The following is a 24,224-nucleotide window of genomic DNA, read 5'->3' as shown; positions in this document are numbered from 1 at the left end:
CACTGTTTCAAATTTGTTTCATTCATGTTTATTTATTCACAAAAATAAAACTGCAACAAGCAGCGACACGTCCAATGAACCTACCAAATTACTTAATTGCAAGTTCCTCCAACTCATCTTCAAGTTCTTCAAGATCTTCCAAGTCATCATCTTCAAAGAGTTTCTCGTCAATTGGTACAGAAGTAGCCATAGAAGCTTCTGAAATGACAACAAATGCTTTTGTGAGTGCCAGCGAGGTCGTGCACAAACATGCATTAAGTGTCACAGCATAAATGAAAAAATCAAAATCATGAAGGGAATGTCGCTGAAATTGACTTCTGTAGCACAAAATATTACCACACACACTATAAGATGTACCTCACTGTACCCTCTGACACCCACATAACTGGAGCCAGGCTTTTAAACAGTCGCAACAGCTGAATGGGTGAAACAATGCTGTGTTCGCTGTCGCCTTGTGCAAGTCGGTATTTTTTGTGCCCTGCTTAATTTAGTTGGTGAATGGCTAGCTTGCGGGGTGCAGGAGCAATGCTTCAACCCTATTGCAAACAAACAAGTCGGACCTTTTTGACAACATATAGCCGCATCAAAGCCAAAGGAATACCTGCCAACTCTCCCGATTTGTCTGGGAGACTCCGGAATTGTGACCAATCCTTCCGATTGTACGAACACAGCCATAAATCTCCCAAAAATCTGCCTCTACTCCTATGAAAAAATTTATAAATAAACACGCAATGCAGCACAGTCGCATCATGATTGCCATTATGCGCTAGGTAGCTAGCGGAAGTCATATTTAAATTCAAGCCATTTGTGTGTAAGTGGTGTCGGCTAAATCAGTTCGCTTCATATCAAGACATGCATTGAGAAGTGCGCTTGAGGCAAAGGTCTAATACAGTGCAGTCTACTTATATACCGATTATAACGATGAGTTGACATCAACTTATGCTATGAAGAAAAAAAAAAAAAAAAATTAGGGGCAGCTTTACACTAGAGTGGAGCGAAGACTGGGCAAACAGCGGAGCTGGCGACCCCACCTAGCTTTATCTCGGTTCGGCCAAGTTTTTGCGAGATTATGCTTCGAGACTCGTCCACGTTTTGCGAAAGATCACCCCGGAATTACCGACAGCCCCAGGAGTAATGAATACTCGGTCATTAAAGTATCTGGATGCTTCTGGACGCTCAAACACGTTTGCTCGGTTTCGCGGGCTCGTAACTCCAGATCTTCTGCGAATCACCAACGTGGCGGCGCGATACTCAGGATCGGACCAAAGTTGTCTCACTCGCTCTCAAATAGCGCGGCAGCTTTTGCGCCGCGCTTCCTCTTCTTCGGGAGTGACGCTCTTCTTCAGCCACCCCATTTTCGCACTGATGTGCTTGGCGTGGAGACGGCGGGGCTTTGGTGTCGCCGCGGCAGCGACGTGGAGCTACATATCCCGTGCGTCGGCGCAGTGACGTCACGGCTTAGCTCCGTGTCTGCACAGCCACGGCAACCACTCCACACAGCGCGGTAATGTCACGGCTCGGCAAAGCTAAGGGAAAGCGATGCGGTGCGCGCGATGACATCACGGCTCACGCAGCTGTGGCGAGGCTGGCGTGGTCGGCGCAGCTGGGGCAAAGTGTTTCTAGGCGACGCAAGGTGGCGTTATCGCCAGGCAGAGGATTTTGTGGTGTAAACTCGACGGACCATCCTCGAGTTTAAACAGCTTCGCTAGTTCACATGGGTATGTGCCACTGCGCTTGGACCCTTTCTGCACTACCTGCAGGATCAGCCCACATTTTTTGTTCACACTACGTGGCCTAACCAAGAGCTTAAACAGCTCCATTGTTAAAACATATACAGGGTGTTTCAGCGAACACTTTCAAAAATTCTTAAAGGTTGCCTGTGGCAGATAGCACAATTCTAGTTCATGAGCAGGTCTACTCGAAGAGGCGGACATTACTTGCACAAGAAATTGAAATGCATAATCGAATAATTTTAAAAAATTCACTAATTAAGTTTTTAACTAATTACCTGATGGCCCATATTGCAATTTATAAATTGTAGTCGTGGAGTTCGCAAGGCGATCGGATCCACTTGGAATTAATTCTCGGGATGGCTCCAGTTTCGAGATATTAATCCCCGAACTTTGCGGAGAAATGCATTGGCGTTTTTTGAGCTTCAATGCATAAAGTGACATTTTGCTGAGAAACTAACTAGAACGCCAATGCATTTCTCTGCAAAGTTCAGGAATTAATATCTCGAAGCTGGTGTCATCCTGAGAATTTGTTCCATGTGGATCCGCCTTGCTAACTCCACGGCTACAATTTGTAAATTGCAATATGTGCCATTAGGTTATTAGTTAAAAGCTTAATTAGTAAATTTTTGTTAATTATTCGATTATGCATTTCAATTTTTTGTGCAAGTAATGTCAGCTTCGAGTAGACCGGCTCATGAACTAGATTTGGGCTATCTGCCACAGGCAACCTTAAGAAAATTTTGAAAGTGTTTGCTGAAACACCCTGTATATAGATATGTTATGACCACATGTCGGATAGAACGATCAAAATTTTGCCTTCTGGACAGCATTTTCTATGCGGACTGAGCTTGCCACTTGCTTTTCTAGGTTCCCCTTAAAGGGACCCTGAAACGATTTTGACGATTTTGTACAAACGTACCGAGTCGGTAGAGTAGGCCCTTCTGATCATTAATTGACGCATCTAAGTGCTCCACGTAAAGCGTGTAATTTATTATAAGGTGTTAAAAAGGTACATCGCTACCATCGCAGCACGCCAAGCAGCTGAGTTTTGTGATCAAGTGACGCGATTTGACCATAACACGTCACTGGGCCACCTATCCGATTGGCTGCCCAAGGCGCCAATCGATAATTTTTTCAACATGATGGGGAACAAACGTTGCTCGTATTAGTTTAGATGTTAGTTAATTTGTTTCTATAAGAACTAAGTAACAGAAAGAGAATTCACTAGGACACGTATCCCTACACTAAAAGCACTTCCGGCCGACAGCAAGTGTCGTCTGCTTGTGTTAAAACGTGCTCCGTGTTGACGAGAGCTGCGCGGTCAGTGTTGGTCTTGTTCTTTCTTTTCGCAAGCACCATGGTTCGCCCTTGTTACATTTTGGGCTGCAAACATAGCGATCGGCGACATGTCAGCTGCGACATTGTGCCCCGCTGCAAGGCAGCAGACGCATCGGACTGTCGGTATCCAAACGGCGCCAGCATCTACACGTTTGCGACCATCGCTTCACGTCGAAGAATTGCCACAATAGAGTTTAGCGTGTCCTGTATTCAGGTAAACGCAAGCTCAAGTGTACTGGCCGTTTTACCACGTTTTACGTGATGAACGGAGGCGCAAATGTGAAATGCTTGCACGGTGCAGCCACCTGGCGGCACAAAGCTCAACCAAACACACAGTTAATACAGCAGTAACCAAGTTTTAAATGCGAAGAATTTCTTGGTGAACATTTGCTACTTTGACAGCATCTATATATTTATCTATCTATCTATCTATCTATCTATCTAGCCACCTACGACTTTGTGCTCTCATTGTCGTTTCGTTAACTTGGTATGTACCAAAATTGGCGAACCATGACAAGAGTATATGACGAACACAAATGATATGTCATGTCATGTAGGTCATGAAACAGCCGCCTACATCTTGGTGCTCTCATGGTCGTTTCGTTAAGTTGATAGGTACCAAAATTGGTATAGTATGACAGGAGTGTATGACGAACATAAGTGATAGGTCATGTAGGTCATGACAATGACCCAGCGAAAAAGATTAACACTCAAAAACCACTGAAGTGGGTTCGGACGTGGGTACTAATGAAGGAAACACTAAAGCATGATGGTCGAAGTCAAAAGTCATGAGCATGACTCAACAAAAATGACAATGAATCAGCGAAAAAAGTATAGCACTCAAAAACCACTGAAATGGGTTCGGCCGTGGGTACTAGGGGAAGGAAACACTAAAGGATGCTGGTAGAAGTCATAGTCATGAGCATGAATCAGTAAAATGACAATGACTCAGCGAAAAAATATTAACACTCAAAAATCACTGGAATTGGTTCGGACGTGGGCACTAAGTGAAAAAAAAAAAAAAATTATGGGGTTTTACGTGCCAAAACCACAATCTGATTATGAGGCACGCCGTAGTGGGGGACTACGGAAATTTGGACCACCTGGGGTTCTTTAACGTGCACCTAAATCTAAGTACACGGGTGTTTTCGCATTTCGCCCCCATCGAAATGGGGCCGCCGTGGCCAGGATTCGATCCCGCGACCTAGCGCTCAGCAGCTTAACACCATAGCCACCGAGCAACCACGGCAGGTGGGCACTAAGTGAAGGAAACACTAAAGAATGATAGTAGAACTCATAGTCATGAGGATGACTCAGCAAAAAAATATTAACAATCAAAAACCAATGGAATGGGTTTGGATGGGGTACTAGGTGAAGGAAAAGGCTAAGGTTGTTGGTCGAAGTCATAGTCATGACCGTGACTGAGCAAAAATGACAATGACTCAGCGAAAAAAGATTGACACTCAAAAACCACTGAAGTGGGTTCGGACGTCAGTGCTAAGTGAAAGAAACACTAAAGGATGGTGGTAGAAATCATAGTCATGAGCATGACTGAGCAAAAATGACAATGACTCAGCAAAAAAACATTAACACTCAAAAACACTGAAGTGGGTTCAGACTTGGGTACTAAGTGAAGGAAACACTAAAGCATGGGTTCTCAAAGTGGGTTCCGCCGGCCCCTGCACGGGGTTCCGCGAGCCACTGATAAATTTTCCGTGGTCCCGCGCTAACCAAGTAGCTAAAACGGCGAAAATGAGGTGCGCTCGATCTACAGAACCTCCGTTACTCACGCCCGAGTGTCCAAAAGCACTCACAGCGCGTAACGGCAACGCGCGAACTGAGTAATAAATTCGCAAGCCGCTTGTAGCCACCCAACCTCCGAAAACGGGCATTACGCCTAAGCTTTCGCACTTAAATCTCGGAGGCCGTAATTTACCAATATGCGCATTTCTGCCGTTTGTAGATAGCGTAGGTGCCGATTGCGTGCGCACTGACGTATACGTTGGAGGAATAAAAAAAAAATGAAGAAAAAAAAAATGCACGGAGCATCGCAAATACGCGCCGCAGAAGAGCAAGAACGGCGCTAGCGCCCAACCGAAACGAAGCGGCGCAGTCCGCATCGCCACGGTCCTCAGTGGCAAGCGTGCGCGGCACGTGATTGACAGGAACGCCGGAGCGCTTCGTGCCTAATTGCGCCCTTAAGACTTTATTCTTGCGTTTATCGCCGCGCGTAACACCGCGTTGGCGGCATGCCGCGTGCCTTCATAAGTGCGTAGTTGCGATCCATGATCGCATCGATAACCACCGCAGTTTCGTCCACAGCAGTTGAGGCAAACAGTAGTTTCGTTTTCACTCGGTGCGCGCGTCGGCTGCGTGCCTTCACAAATGCGTAGTCACCAACCATGGTAGCGTCGACAGCGACCGCGGTTTCATCGGCACTTCTTGCAGCGAACGGTAGTTTCGTTTTGACTTGGTGCGTGCGTCGGCCGCCTGCCTTCTGAACCGCAAGGTCGCCGTCCATGATCGCGGCGGCCGCGGTTTCGTGCGCAGCGGTTGCGGCAAGCAGTAGTTTAAAGCTGTCGAAGATTAAGAGCCCCGGCTACATCGCGATGGGCGGACAATTTGTTGGCGAGCAGCTGACTGGCGAAAAAATAATCGGGATGTACGCGCGCGAGGCCTTCGCCGCTGCTAGCGCAAATCAGTCATGAGATGCCGAGAATTTCAGCTTCTGCACTGGTCTTGTGCTAAATAAATATAAACAGAATTTGCTGATTCATTGAGTAAATAAAAGCGTGTTGATGTAGTTAAGCATTTGTTTATTGTTTTCTTGATACCCTCGATAATTCGACATTTGGTTAATTAAGACATTTTAATTCGGTTAACTGGGGGGGGGGGGTTCCTTGGCGCATCATGGAGCTTATCAGGGTTCCCTGGAACGAACATGCTTGAGAACCCCTGCACTAAAGGATGGTGGTAGAAGTCATAGTCATGTGTATGACTAAGGCTCTTGCCCCAAGGTCTCTTAGGTGTGGCTAAAGGGACTCCTGAGGACTCGTGACATGAATGTCATGACATGCGTGTCATGTAGTTTCTGAAAGAGCCGCCAACGTCTTGGTGCTCTCATGGTCGTTTCGTTAACTTGGTAGGCTCCCCGTACACTGCTTCGCATAACATCAATTCCCACAGGGCGTGGGATCTGCCGCCTTTTTTCTACTTTGCTGCTGGCTCAAATTTTTGGCAGGAGCATAATCTTTAACATGTTGTCTTTTTATATGTTTAAAATGTTTTACACTTGGTTACAGGAATATTAGCTCTGTATTTGGCTGGTTAAAGTCTGCGCCACCAGATGGCTGGAACGTGCATGATGATCGGGCGGGCTGCTCACATACGTCTACGAAGCTCCTTCATCACAGCGGTATGGAGGGGCTTTAGTTTACGCCTCTGCCTATCCGTAAAAACACCCAGCTCGCCTGTGGTTACCGGAATACCGGACACACTCGACACTGCGACAGAACGCTTCCAACGCACGCTGCTTGGTCGCTCTCGTTGGGGATTGATGGCCGGGTGGTTAGCGGAGAGGTTGGAGAGCCTTCGCGCGCTGGCTCCAAGACAACCGGAAATAGACAACACGTCACAACATGACGTAGAGCCAGCGAAGGCGGAGCTTAGCCCTGATCACTCGGCGAACGAGTTGAGGAAATGCATGGCTAGGGAGGAGGGTAACTTGTAATCGTCCGTAGCTCTCTTAATATGAGACGCTTCACTTAAATTGTGACGCGAATGTTTTACTGTAGCTGTACCTTACGCGTCTGCAAAATTTGTCCGAACCGTTTCAGGGACCCTTTAAATGAACGATGCCGAGACGGGGTGAAAAGTTTGTCTACGCGAGTTCGTATCTGCTCCCATTACTGTGCAGCGCATCCTGCCTACGTGCCGACTGCGAAAGCCACAGAGAGCATCGCAATTTGGTGCAGCGGCGCCAGCTGCTTTGCGCCTGAGTCGACCATGATCGTAAATCGCATTGCGACGCATGTGACTGCACCGATTTTTTTCCCACTCCAGTCTCAGCATGTGAAACAGGCTAAGATGCGTCCAGAGAAAAGAGAGAAAACAATAAAATAAACAAGTGAAAAGTGACGCAGCACGGTGGTGCCTGCCCTTTCTACAATCTCTGTCCCTCTCTGCAAACATGGAAATGCTCTGTGGAAACAGCCCAGAAGCAGCGGACAGCCCAGTTTGTAGAAGATGGCGCCGACAAAGCAGCGGACAGCCCAGTTTGTAGAAGATGGCGCCGACAAAGCACAAAGTTGTGTTGCTTGGGACAAAGCTGCAAATTTTGAAAGACTCGAGAAAGTATGAACCCGTGCAGTCAACAATATCGACAATTGTGAAAACTGGGGACGCTGAGATCATGAAGGCTGGAACCAGTGGCCATGTCGATCAATAAAAAAGGCGGCCTTTCTGCACCAGGGCGAAACCCCCTATGATAGTGAAACCAACACGATGGAAGCCACTGACATTATAAAGCTCTGGGAGGACGTTGTTGGAGGATGTTGTTACTGATGATGAAACGGGGTGCTTCGATGAAGGAGTTCCTGGGTGCAGGTAGTGCTGCCTCATTCTGCAAAGAGATTTCTGACGAGGCGATCATTGTCGTGACAGACAGCGGCGTTGTGCAACGGAGGCGACGACAGCAGCGGCAGTGCACAATGGCCCGTCTTTGACCCCGATGTTCACACAAAGTGTAATGTCGCCAATCGAATTGCTCATTGATTTCGTGCACGCTTAAGGATTGCCATCAGTGCTCGCGCAGCAGCTGGACGCGATACACACTTTCAGGTTGTAAACCTGAAACTGCTAAGAAAGCAAGTGCATGCAGATTTCTGCAATTGCTGCATTTGCTTGAAGTGCAGTGCAGGCAGCCATTCAGAGCTGTTTTTGACGTTGCTGTGGCCCAGAAATAATAAAATAAAATATAATAAAAAAAGAAGAAAGAAAAAAAAAAAAAAAACTGAATTTCTTTTTCTTGGTCCCTCGGCGAATCTCACGAATTTAGAGGTCCCCAGGTCGGTAGGTCTGCAAAGAGTGGTCAGTTATGCCAACCAGCAAGAAACTGTGAAGATTAGCTCTGTATTACTTGAAAATTTGGCTGAAGCTATACGGGGTCTTCAGTATAGTGAGATCAGAATGTGTTCAAGTTTTCTTGCTTGCTTTCTCGTTCAAGCTTTCTTGCAAGCTGCAAGCTTGTAGGGATGCGTAACATCAGAAAGAATGGGATTATGCACTTACAAAAAGCACACAGTGACAGACATGACACTGTGTGACACTGTGTGCTTTTCCACAGTGTCACACAAGCCTTGTTTCGCTTGTGTGACACTGTGTTTAATGTTTGCATCCACAAATGTATAAATATGTCTATATCCCCCCCGCTGTAATGCTCTTGGAGCGAATGCGGGTTTTTGTAATAAATAAAATAAATATGGACCAAGCTTTCTTAGTAGAAAATTAACAGTGGTCAAACAAGGGATTTCACTGAAATCTAGGTTTCAACAAGGAACTCATCTTTGTACAAAGACAAGCCCCCTTTTCGAAACACTGGTTCAAACTACAAGCTCATATTTATTTCTAGTTGACAACCACAAAGAGCTACGTCTATACGAGTCTCACCAGAAGTGTTACAAACCAAATGGCACAATAAAAAGGGCATAGTCCATGAGCTGATAGCATATTCTGGTTGTGAGCAGTTGCAATAATCATCACTTTGATCAGACAGAACCTTAATAAGGAGGGGCTAACAAAGTTTCAGCACATCTAAAATGTTGTAAACCCTGTAAAAGTGGCACAACTTTTCCTTCATATCAACTAAGAGCTGGACATGTCTCAGTAATTTTTTGCTGTGCCACTGTTTGACACTGCAGTGCTTAGAGAACATGAAAGACTAACATTACCTATTGGTGAGGCAGCTGCAGCTGCCAGGTCTCCACTTTGCAGTGACTCTGCCATCAAATTTTCCAGGGTGATCTCTCTTATAACCTGGTAACCAGAAGCACAAAGAATATAAAGAGCCATGACACAACTCTGCAAGACACTAATTTTATTAAATAGTGGATAAACCTTAAATGCCAAATTTTTTTAATTTGGTCTTACGCGATAAATGCATGTGCTACCATGTTCTAAAGCAACAAAATTTGTACATATGTCACATGTGCAGACACAATGGTTATTGAGCATAAGCTTACTGCAAATGCAGAGTGAAATTCATATAAGAATTTGACAAGCACAGAAAGAAAGCAAAGAAAAACAACAAACAAAGCCTCTCACCTCAACATTATCTTCCTCACCATCAAACCGAGACAAGTCATATGCTTCTTCACCCTCTTCATCCTGGCCATCATCCTCTGCCAGCTCAGGCCGAAATGTGAACATGTCCCTGCCACTCAACTGGATACAAAAAAGTATAGAGTCACAACATTGTGATGAGTAGCTCTTTGCCAATTCTCGTTTAATTGGCATGATCAACTAAAAGACAAAAAGATCACAAAAATTACAATTAAATTCTGGGGTTTTACGTGCCACAACCGCGATTTGGTTATGAGGCACGCTGTAGTGGGGGACTGCAGAGTTACTTTGACTACTTGGGATTTTTTAACGTGCACTCAATGCACGGTACATGGGCGTTATTGCATTTTTCCCCCATCGAAATGCAGACGCTGTGGCTGGGATTTGATCCTGTGGCCTCGTGCTTAGCAGCACAACACCAAAGCCACTAAGCAACCATAGCGGGTAACCACAAAAAGCTCTGCAAAAGGTTTTCAAAGGTCCTGCATATTGACATCCTGTGCAACAGGACAAAAAGAATGCGAGAGGTTTCACTGGCCTTTACACTAAACTTTAAAGTTTTATGAACAAATGTGTCATTGATGCAACACAAGTTGTCTACAATTCTGATAATCATGGGTAACTGTGACAGCCCCACAATCCACTAGTATCAAGACTATAAAGACACTGACAAGAGCTCCATTTCCCTGTTACCAATAAAGTTTGATGCCCAATGGTTCAGTAACTCAACAGCACTACCTATGATGTGTGCACTCTGATGGAGTAATGTTGGTGCAATGGCCAGCCTCCACAGAACACAAACTGACTTTCATGGATGCAATATTCCTGCCCACTAAACAAGGACCTGAACTTTAAGCACCCATGATTAAGGAACATATGCCTGTTTAAAATGAGCGATGATGGTGATATCATTACATAAACAAGCAGAGATGAGGACTAGCTTGCTTCTGTTGGTGATAAAAACCTGCATGTGCACACATCCCCCCCTCCAATTCAATATCCCACTCATTTCTCTATCATCACTATGAAATTGTGCCGCACAGGCATTTTCTACTATAGTACTAACATAAATACGGCTATGAGGCGAGTACAGTTAAAGGTAATTTTAATAAAGCTGATGGGACTGGAGAATTATTCAGTTAAATAAAGAACTTCTGTAAATCAAGAACACAACAGCCATGCAAATAGCATATTTACTTAAAAGTGAAAAAAGATGTAATTTCTGTCTGTGTGGGCTTTGTCTGCAGCAGGAGCAAGCATTTATCAGACAGTAAGCCCGTTGAGTATATCTTTTGTTCCTTCATGGGAGCCAGCAAATTTTAACAGGTCAGTGGCATCCACCACTTGAACTGCTGTCAGCATGGGACATTTGGAGGCATCATTACTGTTTGCATCTTTCAACCATTCACACATGCAGACAACCCTCATGACTTGATCACTCAACAGCTGATTAATGTGGACATCATCATGAGTACTTAATAACTGCTGAAACTTAGGCATACTGGTGCCGCATCGAGCCACTGAGGATACTTCCATGAGCAAGATATGGTCTCTTCTTGCTCGTGTCCTGGCTCATGTCCAGTGCTGGTTTATCATTTGACCCTTCAAACCTGACATACTCATATTTTCCCTATACGTTCCTCAGATATTCTCCCAAAACTGCAGTTAAATCAGGCGAGACATTGAGTTCACTTCATTGTTTCGAGGTTTACAACACATTAGGCTCTACAAATATTTGTTGGGAATCAAAAGGCCTTCATTAAATAAAAAAACTCGCAGTTTCGCCCGAAAGGCAAAGTATGGATTGCGATAGCAAATAAGTAGACAGCCAGGCAAAGTAAGGGTAGGAGTTTTATCGGCCATATAAACTTGTAAAATACATTCTTGTTTGCTTGTGCGCTGCCTCAAGCAAACATGAACACATCTCACTCGATGACCATGCACACTCGCTGTCAAAACGCTGGAGTGAGGAAGCATGGCAGCAGCAGCGAGCAAATTGACCTTAGTGCTGCCTCTCGCTTCAACGCTAACTAAGCGGCGAGAACACAGAGCACATGAAGTTATCGGCACTCGGCGCACCCCTCGGAGATAGCTTCCAAGATCGGGCCCATGTGGCTGCCCCATACGCAGCCGCCGCCTGAAGTAGAACCCCCTCCCCTCAGTGCCTTGAGCATGGCGAAAGACGGCGTACTTACCCCCAGTTTTGCTTCCTTGCACTTGTGAGTTTGAGCCACCATCATCAGCTCACCCTCGCACGCTTTCACTAGCACATACAGCATACGGCGTGCAGCAACAATGTTATCGCCCTTGGACTTTATACTGAACATCACAGCGACGCCGACGGCAGAAATTCGCCTGGAGTGTCCATATAATTGCTATCGCAATAAACGTTTCATAAAATTGGGCTTTGTTAAATCAATGTTTGACCTGCTTTCCATAAATATCCTGTTTATGATTTGTGCTTTCAGGAGCTATTCATAAGTGCTGCACAGCAGTGACTGGTCACATTTATAACAGTATTCTTCATTTTTCCAAAGCTAATAGTGGTTACCCCCAGTATACATAACATTCAATGAGAATGGAATCTACAACTATGAAATCTATGCAATGAGGTAGCAACAAGTGTAATCATCGGTGCTACGGCCTTTGTAAGGCAATTTATAGCCTTTAGCCGTAGTACCAGAGACAATGCATGTGTCTCAAACCCTCCCTTTAAAAAAAAAAAAGGGAAGTACACAGTAGAGAGTAGAGTGCACTTTTAAGTTCCAGGACATACTCATCAGCTTCAAGAATTTTTTTTTTTTTTTTAGCAGCCATGCTCTGTGAACTTTTGTGGCTGATAGTACAAAAGTAAAAGGCCTTACGTAAGGCTGAAAAGTTGTGAAATGTACCAAAAATACTTACGCCAATGCTGCGGCCAGCCTTGAATTCATCTCGCTTGCGATCTCGCTCTTTTTGCTCCGTGTCCTGCTTCTCTCGAATCTTAGCCTTTTTCCATGCAAGGAAACTCTCCAAAGTGATACGGGGAAGGTTGCCACCTATCTTTGCTCTCTGCAACAGGATAATTCAATTTAAGTCATTACATCAACTAGGGCAAAAAGGGGAAATGGTCATAAAAGAGGCAAGAAATGTGTACAACACAGAAGAGGTGGGCCAATACATGCAGCCACTTAATAGTTTAATAATCATTGTTCATAACAGTTGCTTGCTAGGCAAGTTGATACATACAGTCAAGCCTAAATATAATAACCCCATTTAAAGGAAACCTTTGGCTAGTAGTATGAACAGTTCCTCAAGACACAAAGAGTTTCACAAGGAGCATATGAGAAAGCCCAGTTTGGTCACAACAAATGGAATAAATTGTGGAGCCACAGCATCTCAATGAGCCGGGGCAAAGGAGAAGGCTGCAAGGGCAATCACCACTGTAAAGGCTCGTGTATAATCCAATGGAACCTTGGCACACATGTGTGCGCATGGACGTTACGTTACACTGGGGAGAGATGACCACTTTGTAGTCCAGCGCGTAACCGTGGCTGCCATTACCGGCGTCTGCCGGTGTGGGGAGGCGGCACTGACGTCGAGATAAAACAATCTCACGCCAAACCCCAAAGCTTGCGTTACCCAGAATGCTCCACGCACATGACTGGCAACCTTTGTGGGCAGCAGAGTAAGAATGGACCTGTGGCCATGGATGAAGGAAAAAGTCACTTTCCTTTCTCCATGGCTTCAGCAGGGAAAGCAGCAGCTGGGCTCACGCAAAGCATGAGTCCCCCAGCTGCTGATGGCAGATAAAACACTAGACAGGTGAGCATGCACATGTATGTATGAACACCCCAATTCGAAAAAGTGCACATAGCATCTGCTTATCCATCGCTGCGTTATCGACGGCGGTTGCGGTTGGGTGACATTAGGCAATAAAAACAGTGCACTTGACATGGTGGACTTCAACCAGCACTTTTTTCCCCTCTCTCCGCTTTCTTGTGGTTTTGTTGATCTAAGACTGTCAATACTGCTGAATAGCATGGACCAATCTACTTTTGTTTCTGTTGAGGTTTTCAATTCAGTTTTGGGCTGCTGTTACCGTGATTGATGCTGCTGCTGACGATGGCATAGATGTTTTGACAAACACCTCTGATGAAGCAAGTACTGAAGAGGTGCAGCAACTTCCAGAGAAGGAGGCCTCCAGTGGCGAGGATGGCCAAGAAACTTGCAAACCTCCCAGCTGTGCCCCACAATTGTCAGGAGCTTCGCTTACCACGTCAACAACTTGACAAAGTTCGAGTGTGTGATTTATCTGGTTTACACTACTTAAACTTACTTAAATCATTGATTTGTGCCAATAAAAGTTGTGCACATCAGTTTTGGTAATAAAACATCTCTTCTGCACCTTGTTAAGTTCTTTATCAATAGTTTTGAGGGCAAGCCCAATTATAAGGAACTCATGATACAGCAAACACATTTTGTGCAACGAAGGTGCTCATTGTATCCGGGTTTGACTGTAGTATAACGGTGCATGAACCAGTGGAAATACCCACAATGACTATGTACATGAGATATGCTAGACTTGCGACATACAGAGTTAAGTACAGTTTGTGTCCCATATATTTCTTCTAGTGTTGGGTGTTTTCACTGGTTCAACCACAGTTACAAAAGCACCATTTAAATGGGCTATGACACGACTGTCCGACTGTTCTCAGTTTATCATTGTAAGTGATAGTATAGGGCGCAATATGGTTATACACATAGAAAAGCTGGGCTCTCAGCACACATTCTAACTAGAAATTTCATATCTGAATTCACTGCCTCTAAACCCCTCCCAACAAAAGCGACCACCATTTTGGCATGGCTGTGTGACGTCAGGAAATGAAGGGCCACATTCGAGACCACATCGAACGTATTTCTCTGCACACTCGGGCGCCCAATGGTGCAGCAAGGGCATTGTCGTGTAATTGTACCGGCATTTCCTTCACTCAGTCAATAAAATGCAGCAGCAAACTGCCGAGATGCACATGCAAAAACAACGCATGGTGGCCGTGACGTATTTCTAACTCCAGCAGTCACTTCCGGTATTTGCATTACACAAAAGCATGTCCTTCAAGATCGACTTCTGTTACCCAAGGGAGCCATTTCCAAGGGTGCCAATTCATTTTGTCACCACCCAGTGTCACCAGACTAAATTAAAGTTTAACTGTGACAAGAAAGTTTAAATACAAATTTTCTACTGCACTGAATGCACTCAAAGTTTGCCAGCTTGCTGCGGGATGCATACGGATTAATATGCAATGGATAATTAAAGCTAGAAAATTTAGTGTCATTAATGTGAGTTGCTGGGAGGGACCACACACAGCCACGCCCAACAAGAGGTCTTGCCAGAGCTGACGACTATCCCCTTATCATCTCCACACTCGATCAGCCCAGGCTCTTCAAAACTTCAAAATTGGAGTTGCCTCATCTCCACTTTGTTCGCACTACAATGTCAGAGGTAACACTGCTCATTAGCTGCATAGCCTGTTGCTATGAGCAATGTGTTATTCAGAGCATTGTAGCATAAAAATTACCACTCCTAAAGTAGACCCTGAACTGATTTTATGGTTTTCTTCATATTTTTAACAAAGAAGCATGGCGGTAAGTAGGAACAAAATTACTTCCCAGCCTCCCCCTTCCTAATCAAAAGATACTTAAATCCCCCTATGCAAGCATTGGTCACAAAGACATTTTTCCTTATGATGAATATGAACAAGAACGTAATCCCAACCTCGCTACAATGAGAATTTCTTGCTATGCACTTAGCACCATTGCATTTATTAATGCTTTTATGCTTCAATGAGCGCATCAAGCAAGAACAAGTGAACATGAGTCATGCATGGAGTTATGGGAAACAAGAATGGTTTCAGCACACAATGAGGGATATTGCACACTGTTTCAAAGTGAAGTAGTGCAAGAGATGCAAAATGCAGCGTGCCTTTGATTTACAACAAGATAACTTATTGATAAGGATGGCTTTGTTAAGTAATCTTATGCTCGGTATTCCTAAACTCATGTGCCACAGCCAAATGGAAGACTGAAAATGCATTTGCAAAGAGTGCTTGCATTAAATTTCTTAATGCTAATCACATGACAATGTAATAACAAGTGCCTACCTCTGTTTCAATGAGGTCTTCTATTGTCAAGGTATCTTCTGTTTTATTCTCCTCAACATTCTTCTTATTCTTCTTCAACACAAACCCAGGAGGCACAGCGTGGCGGTAGTGGCACTTCTGTCCTCCGTTCGGGCATTCCCAGAACCAGCCATACTTGTTCTGCTCCAGAGCATCTAAAAAGTGCTTGCAAATCTACAATACAGGATACCAAACATAATTTTCTGGTGAGTTGAAATTCATTATTACTTTGTTTTAGAACATCAAATTTCTTATATAGTATGCTGAATAGTTATTTCTTCATACTAACAAGTGTTGAAAGTTAGTTCACCTGAAACCGTAACTATGCACACCATGCATATAAAACAATGGGTCTTCATATGTAGTATCAGGCATGATTACTATACACAGCATATCTGACTCAATGAAGAAATCATAGGAGTGCTTGGTTTGGCTCCTTTGGCCATGGTCAGGTGGAAGTTGTATCATCATTTTGTGCCTCTGCTGTCAATGCTAAATTGGTGTTTTTAGCCGTCAACTGACAGCAAAGGAGGTACAATCTCTCTTTTCTTATTCACCGCATGTCTACAAAACGTATTAAAAATGCCAGATTGTGATTAATACAGGTTAAGGATTAACGGGAAATACCTCGGCAACCTGTGGTTTGCAGGTGACTAGAGTTGCTATTTGGACTTAGTACATTGCACCACACATTGCACACAAGAACAAAAGGAAGAACAGCAGGACAACATCCTATTAACAACGCTGGAAATGACTTACAGCAAAGGATTTGTTACAACGACAACAAAGGATTGACTTACAACAAAGGAACTGATCCAGCAAAGGTTAAAGATAGGTTCGAAGATTAGTACCCGTCACACAAGGAACTTTCAATCACAATCGAGCCCAATCAGGATCAAATTTCTAGATCGCGATTGACTCCCTTTTGCAGCCTGTGCAAAGGAGCCAATCACGACTGATAAATTTGATCCCGAGCAAAACTGCTCTGTGTGACCGGGGTATTAGATTCAAAAAGCTAAATAAACATTCAGTAGACTGGCGAGGATGGAGGAGTTTGATAGGCAGTCAGCTTCTTAAAAGCAGTAAACAAGTACACGCACCTAGGCCAAGTAGCCATAGGGACCCCAATCAAGAAAACATGAATAAAAAAAAATGAGCTGTACATTACACTTGTGTAGACTGCGAGTGCAATCTACAAAAAAAGTAGATTGCACTCGTAGCACAGTCTTTAAATCTCCTTCGTAAAACACTGCAGCTTGGTTTTGAAGCTTGATATGATGTAACTTCTTGACTTCAATAAAAAGTGGTTCAGGGCCCCTTTAAAGGGGCAGGCCCTGAACCACTTTTTATACAAAATGCACAACCACTTTTTATTACAAAAGGCACCCTGAAGGTAAATGTCCTGCCAAAATAAATATCTTAATCTACTGCACTATCTTCAGGGACTTCAGTCACCCTTTGCAGAAATCCCTGGTTATGCATGCAACGTTGGCTTTCTCAATTTACACTGAGCATACATACAATGTCCGTTTTTGGCAACCGCCTTTCAGCTTCTCCATGCTTCTTTTCTACAACTTCTGCAAGCTTGGCTTCATCCCAGTTGTCCATGGTGTCTGAAATGCATATTATACTATTTAGAAGTAGCCCTTCAAATTTGCTAAGAGGCTGTGGCCGAACACAAGAGCTTACAAAATTGCATCATAATACTGCATCCCAATTCTACTTCTCTCTGTACATAAACAAGCTACGGATTTTAACAAGAGAGCTGCTGCCCAGTATGTAAATATGTGTAATGCAACATTCCGTACATAACTTTCCGCTTCCTTTCCAATGTGTCCTAAAACCTTAAACATAATGCACTTATTAGAAAAATATGAACCAGAACATAATGTTGCTCTTTAAATGTGCCATATGAGCACTGCTACATGCTGCTGACAAGGGTCCTGAATCTCTGTATACAGTGAAACCTCGTTGGTATGATTCTGCATAATACGTTTTTTTTTTTTTCCTTTTCCCGATAATGTGATTTTATTGGATAATTCGTTGGATGATACAAATTTCGGATGATACACTTTATTTGCCGGTTCCCGTGAAGATCGTATCGAGACTCCACTGTAGTAGGGCAGCACATAATATAGCACTTAATTCTCCATATAGTAAGTTGGGCAGCACTTAACGAGGGGTTAAACGATAGTACAATATAAAAATATACACCGCAATTATTTCTAAAAATTTTGCTGTAACGGAAAAGTCAATATCTAGGGGCAGTATAGCACAAGAGAAAAGAGTTGCATAAAAATTATGCTCGGGAATGACAATTTCAAACGTTTATGTGTGTAAACAGCAACCAATTAGCACACATTTGCATAAAGAGGGTCTCTAAAAGTGCATCTGCATTTACTACAATCATAATCAGTTTGAAATGAGGATGAAACTAAAGCAAAAAGTAAACACTCAGTGATGATCAGTTCAATACCAAATCAATTTGCTGCAGTTTGTACACATTTAATAAGACAAGTGGATCCTTCTTACAGTGAACTAGGGCGCGATCTTGTATGCGTTCCATAATGGAACGCGTACAAAATCGCGCCCCTAGTTAATACTTGTACAGTGCTCATCATCAGATATTTAGATATGATCATCACAGCATATGCATACAACTATTGAATATGCTTCAGCTTGGCACTGTCTCAATAGCACTATCTGTATATTGGGGTGGCATTCTTGAATGATCACTTTCGATGATACTTTCATGAAGTTTCACATGACTAGTGGCAGACATATCGGCATCTACAAATGACGGCATTCCTGGCACAATGCCCAGCATGCTGTCTTAGCACAGTTGGCACCGTGTCAAGAATGCTGTTACCCATAGACACCAACAACGTCCAGCGCCAGACATGTAAAATCTCGCAATAGTGAAAGTATCCTCGAAAGTGATCACCCAAGAATACCACCCCTGGACAGACACCCAGAATTTCTACTGATTCAAAGCATCCACACTAAGGCCATGAGTTACACTGACTTGAGATACCGCACATATTACTGAAAAGCTGGTAAAATAGGGCATGACTTAATTTTTTCTACTTCATGGGAAAGAAGTGGCTGATATGACATCTATGGCAGATATTCGAAGTGTAGTTCTGCAGAGGTTACTCTGCAGAACTACACTTCGAATTGAAGCAGCTAGATGTGCTTAAATACTAATGAAGTGTTCTCCCAAGAGTGTGCAATCATGTACACACACACCCCTGAAAAAAAGAAGTACAGAAGCCTACAAGCGAATAATAATAATTGCCTCCCTTCCCCCAAAAAGCAAAAAAATTTTCGGATGACTCAAAAATGCACACAAAAGTTCGCAAAAAAAAAAAAAAAAACTATGCTGCACACTCACACAATTCACTTCACAGCTGTAGCATACACGTTTCAAGGGCAACAAAACAGCCCAGCATTGGCTGAAAGCAACATACCTTGGTCTCTCATATCAGTGTAGATATCCCTCTTTTCCGCTTTCCTCTCAATAGTTAGATCATGAGAAAATTTGCACTTATCACCTTTCCCACAGGTTCCTTGCTTAAAGAATGCACAAAGCACTGACTTTGGATCAGCCCCTGCAAACAAAATGTTTGTAATAAGGAAATTTACTCAAGATAAACCATAGATGCACTATAAGCCAAGTAATGACCACGTACTCAATGTAATAAATACTTTATGATGTCCAGACCTTGTAAATACCCCAATATTATTCCAATAAATTTCAAATTTACATGCATGCATCTTAGTTCTAAGATTAACATTGATTTTTCCTTACTCATTTATTCAAGTTTCATGCCTTGATTCATTTACAGCTTTAAACACTTCTGGGCACTGGAACACAACAGATATCATGATCTTCGAGGTTCACTTTATCATCTCTGAGCCATCTGGGAAATAAATTCTGAGAGATACGATTTATTAGCTATTTTTGCCGTAATGTAAGCTGTTGCAACACACTATAAGGACATCACTCGATGAAGAAAGAATTTTGGCCCACAAAAAATAGCAGCATACCTTTCTCTACCTTTTGAACAGGCCTGAAAAGTAGCTGGTTTAAGTCTTCTGTTTCAGTTTTCTTCTTCTCATTCTTTGCTAGTGCTTCCACCTGCAGGAATAAAAGGGGTCTTGAATATGTCCACCCCGATAGTTTTACCTGCCCTGGCATAGAAATCACCCCAGGAGACATGGTGGTGCTTTGTTTCAATATCTGGCTTATGTTTTGTTAAGACAAGACCTGATGCTGCATACAGATATTTTGTGCATTTTAACTACCACAATTCATTTCAGATTTAGGTCAACTGATTGATCCCAATGTCACGAAGCTACATTCAATCTGTAAGGGTTGTCATAGTGGAGGGTTATTGACTAATTCTGACTAGTTAGAGGAGTTTTCCAATGTGCTCTGGTAGCTCTGCATGGTTGGGAATTGAACTTGCAATACAGTGCTACTTTCAACTTCACTAGCTGGGCAACACTCTACGGTAGTAAATTCCTTGAGGAACCCATATTCGAATCCATATTCGATTCACGTAATGTTTCCACCTAAAAAAACAGGTTGCACAAAGGGGTCCAAAATGAAACAATTCAAAAAGTTTTATCACTCCCTCCAACAGAAGTCTATTTGTATTTGAAACATCAGTTGAGCAAGAAAAATAGAACTGTTATAATGCAGCGTACCAGGACCAGCTGCTGCACAATGTGACAAAACTGTGTCCCTGGATTGCAGGATATACAGGGTGTTTCAGCGAACACTTTCAAAATTTATTTAAGGTTGCCTGTGGAAGATAGCCCAATTCTAGTTAATGAGCTGGTCTACTCAAAGAGGAGGACATTACTTGCACAAGAAATTGAAATGCATAATCGAATAATTTTAAAAAATTCACTAATTAAGTTTTTAACTAATAACCTAATGGCACATATTGCAATTTACAAATTGTAGCCGTGGAGTTAGCAAGGCGGATCCACATGGAACAAATTCTCAGGATGACACCAGCTTCGAGATATTAATTCCTGAACTTTGCAGAGAAATGCATTGGCATTCTAGTTAGTTTCTCAGCAAAATGTCACTTTATGCATTGAAGCTCAAAAAACGCCAATGCATTTCTCCGCAAAGTTCGGGGATTAATATCTCGAAACTGGAGCCATCCCGAGAATTCGTTCCATGTGGATCCGCCTTGCTAACTCCACGGCTACAATTTGTAAATTGCAATATGTGCAATTAGGTTATTAAAACTTAATTAGTCAATTTTTCTTAATTATTCGATTATGCATTTCAACTTCTTGTGCAAGTAATGTCCGCCTCTTCTAGTAGACCAGCTCGGGAACTAGAATTATGCTTTCTGCCACAGGCAACCTTTAAGAATTTTTGAAAGTGTTCGCTGAAACACCCTGTATAAACCTTTACAATAAAGGTAAAGAAACTAAAGCTATCAGAAATGGAAGCACAGGTATCAGAGAATTTTCAAGCTTTTTATTATGCAAGACTGTACAGTATGGTTGGTACAATACCTTTTTGGCAGGCTGATTGCCAAACTTCACCTGGTGCTGAACCTGCTGGATAAACTTCTGCGTTTTTGCTCCCTTCTTGTTTTTGAGGCCAAATGTTTTGTCCTGCAGTAAAATGACGAAAAAGATGAAGAGTGCAACGTCACAGATATATATATATATATATATTTTTTTTTCGCGCTTGCTTTTCACACTTGCAGCCCCATCCCCTTTGAGAACAATAATAAAATCCCTCCCCTCCCTCACATTTCAAATTTTGCTTTCACACCATCTGGTTAGTAAAAGTGTAGTGCTGTTACTAAATAAAGTCTTGAAGAAAATGGCAGCATAGCTAGTTAAGTGAAAATGCAGCTCAATATAAGTGCCATAAAAGGGTGGGGGGAGGTGAGGCTGTAGACTGTTTACAATAGAATTCTCCTCCCTCTCAGTGGAGCCTAGCCATGCATGGAAACAGCCATGATGCATTCTTTCTGTATATAGTTTTGCTTGACATGGCTCTCCACCCATGTCTCCAAACAAGATGCTATAAAACTATTTATGTGATAAAAAAAAATATTTATGGGGCTCTGTGTGCCAAAAGCATGCCGTAGTGGGGACTCCAGGTTAATTTTTACCACCTGAGGTTCGTTAATGCGCTCTTGAATCTAAGTATGTGAGAGATTTTGCATTTCGCCCTTATCGAAATGCAACCGCTGCAGCTGGAATCGAACCCACAACCTCAAGCTCAGCAGCACAGCGCTATAGCCACTAAGTTACCCCGTGGTGGGTTACATGATACTTTCGCCAGCAAAATCTTGCAAAGGAATACCCGTGTCACACGGGCACACTTGGAAGGCCTTCCAGTCGACGGCCTTCGAAACGCCACAACTCGATCGACTCAAAGGAGTTGTCGCGCTGCTACATGGCACTTCTGAAAGGCCGTTGAGTGGTTCAGGCGTTCCTTGCAAAAATCGTGTGGCGCTGCAGATCTTTATTTTCGTTTTCATGTCACCAAAAGTTAAATAACATTAAATCCACTTTAAAGCACAATACTTTCTTTTCAATTTGTTTAAACATTTTAATAAATTGTTTATACATTGTTATACATATACATTCAGTTTTTAAGTTGTTGAGTAGTGAAACTGTGGGAGCGTTTGCGCCGCTCGATGCAGCTGCCATTGCTCAAAGACCATTGGGGTTTCAATAGAGTTGTAGGGTGCTCCATTGACTCGATAGACTATTGACTCAGCGGCCTTCAAAACCGCCTGTGTAGCAGCTCGAACTTGACCTTTGAGTCAACGGACTATCGGTTGGAAGGCCTTCCAAATGCTTGTGTGACACAGGTAGAAGGCTTGTAGGATACAACTATCTCCTGCGTTAAACATGTTAATGCCAACAACTCATTTAACTGATACAATGATACTGATACAAACTGATACACACCAGGCAAACAGTTCATCTAAAATTGCTTTTCTTTAGGTAATGGTAAAGGATTGTCATGGATATTCTCTCATAGACGTAAAGGACGTTATAAATCACTGAAAAAACACAAAGACAAAACACACACACACCAAAAAAAAAAAAAACAAGCTGTGACATATATAAGAATCACAGAGTCATGATTTCAAGATTACAGTTGTGTTTCAGAACAAATAAGAACAGCAAATAAGCACTAAATCAGTCCAGTTGACTCAACTCAAGGATTGCAACCAGCAGACAATGCACACACATTAATTTTTGTGTGCACTTTGTCACCAGCTGGTTGCAACTATTGACAGTAAATCTTCCTTAAGCATAGCAAAACTTATTTTAAATAACTGTAGTTGTTGTGTAAATGACACTGTTACTTCATTTACTTCACAACAAAAGCAGAGTGGAAGAATTGCACAGAGCTTTTTTCCAGTCTCAGCTAAAACAGCAAATGGAGTAAGAAAGTAGGAATGCTAATTACAAGCACGGTAATATTACAAAATCAATTTGGTCAAGTTAATACAGGCTGCTGCATAGAAACTTTTTGTAAGTAGTAAACTTTAAAAACCATACTATGCGCACGTGTTGCCATCAACCATTGGTTTCTGTCACTTGTCTACCACAGTATCTTTTGAGGCATGGTGTAGGTTCTCGTGTTTTCTATTATGCACGGCAAAAATCTATAAAATATTTAGGCAGCAGCTATGCATGCAATTTTCGCTCTCAAGATTGAATCGTGAACCAGCCCGATTATTGGTAACCCAAGTAAAAAACGTTCACATAATTTGTGTTGCATATCGCCAGTCACGTTTTCAAATGACAATGCTAAACGTTTCATAAGGTGGTAGCCAATCAAACTTTCCGTCAGCCACTTCAAGGTTAGCTTTGCATACAGTACCCTGTTAACAAGAAAACGGTCGAACAAATGCAGCTAAACGCTGAATGTCCCAGCACCTTGCACGATTCAAGTTCGTCTAGAAACAGATGTTATTTGAATTCGCACACTTATCGCGATTTCTTAAATTAGGTCATTATTCGCCCTACTAAGTCGTTAATTGCCTCGTTGTAGAACATAAACATATACTAAACTTAGTAGGTCTGGAACCTCCCGAATATAATATGAAACACGAAAACCAGCACACCATTCTAGGAACAAACAATTACAAATGTTGTGAACATGTTGCAGGACTACCTTTATAATACACCTGTGCGTTATCTATTTTTCTTAGTAATCATCTGTACGTCATGGGTTAATTAAAAAAAAAAAAAAAAAAAACACGCACGTTTTCTGTGCATGAGCACATTATTGTCAGTCCTTGTCGCGCATCTAAGCGCAATGCGAATGAAACGTTCTCGCTATAACAATTCAGTAAGAGTAAGATAGCAGTAGGTTTAATGGATAATTGCGCTCCTTGTAGCAATTTATTCGATCAATCCGGAATGTCTCGCTAACACGGTGTCCATGGAATTGACGTGATGTGCAACATACATAAGCCTCGTCATTGGCTTACCTCAATTACTTTCTCTTTTTTCTTCATTTCAGTCTTTTTACTCGGCTCAGGTGCTTTCTTCTTTGGAGGCATAGTGAGTTTTAATTTAATTGCAAAACCTAGAAGGCACCGTAACACACGGCGAAATGGTGGAGACAGGGGAGACTATGGAACAT

At 42.8% G+C, this 24,224-nt stretch overlaps 1 protein-coding gene across 2 annotated transcripts; it reads right to left on the bottom strand.

Moving 5' to 3' along the window:
• LOC119430897 (zinc finger CCCH domain-containing protein 15) lies at positions 1-24,224 on the bottom strand. Of its 2 annotated transcripts, none has more exons than XM_037698365.2 (10): positions 24,070-24,224; positions 21,113-21,214; positions 19,619-19,709; positions 19,039-19,179; positions 17,090-17,181; positions 15,551-15,742; positions 12,315-12,461; positions 9,393-9,512; positions 9,020-9,104; positions 1-198 (listed from the first exon to the last, which is right to left on the bottom strand). In XM_037698365.2, exons 1-10 carry the CDS (start codon positions 24,139-24,141, stop codon positions 89-91), a joined length of 1,152 nt encoding a protein of 383 aa, XP_037554293.1. In that variant the 5' UTR covers positions 24,142-24,224; the 3' UTR covers positions 1-88. The 2 variants fall into 2 exon arrangements, with proteins under 2 accessions (XP_037554293.1, XP_037554301.1); XM_037698373.2 differs by having other exon boundaries at positions 1-195.

Source organism: Dermacentor silvarum, chromosome 1 (genome assembly GCF_013339745.2).
Source record: "Dermacentor silvarum isolate Dsil-2018 chromosome 1, BIME_Dsil_1.4, whole genome shotgun sequence".
Classification (NCBI taxonomy): domain Eukaryota; kingdom Metazoa; phylum Arthropoda; class Arachnida; order Ixodida; family Ixodidae; genus Dermacentor; species Dermacentor silvarum.
This window is presented reverse-complemented; position numbering and strand designations above follow the sequence as displayed.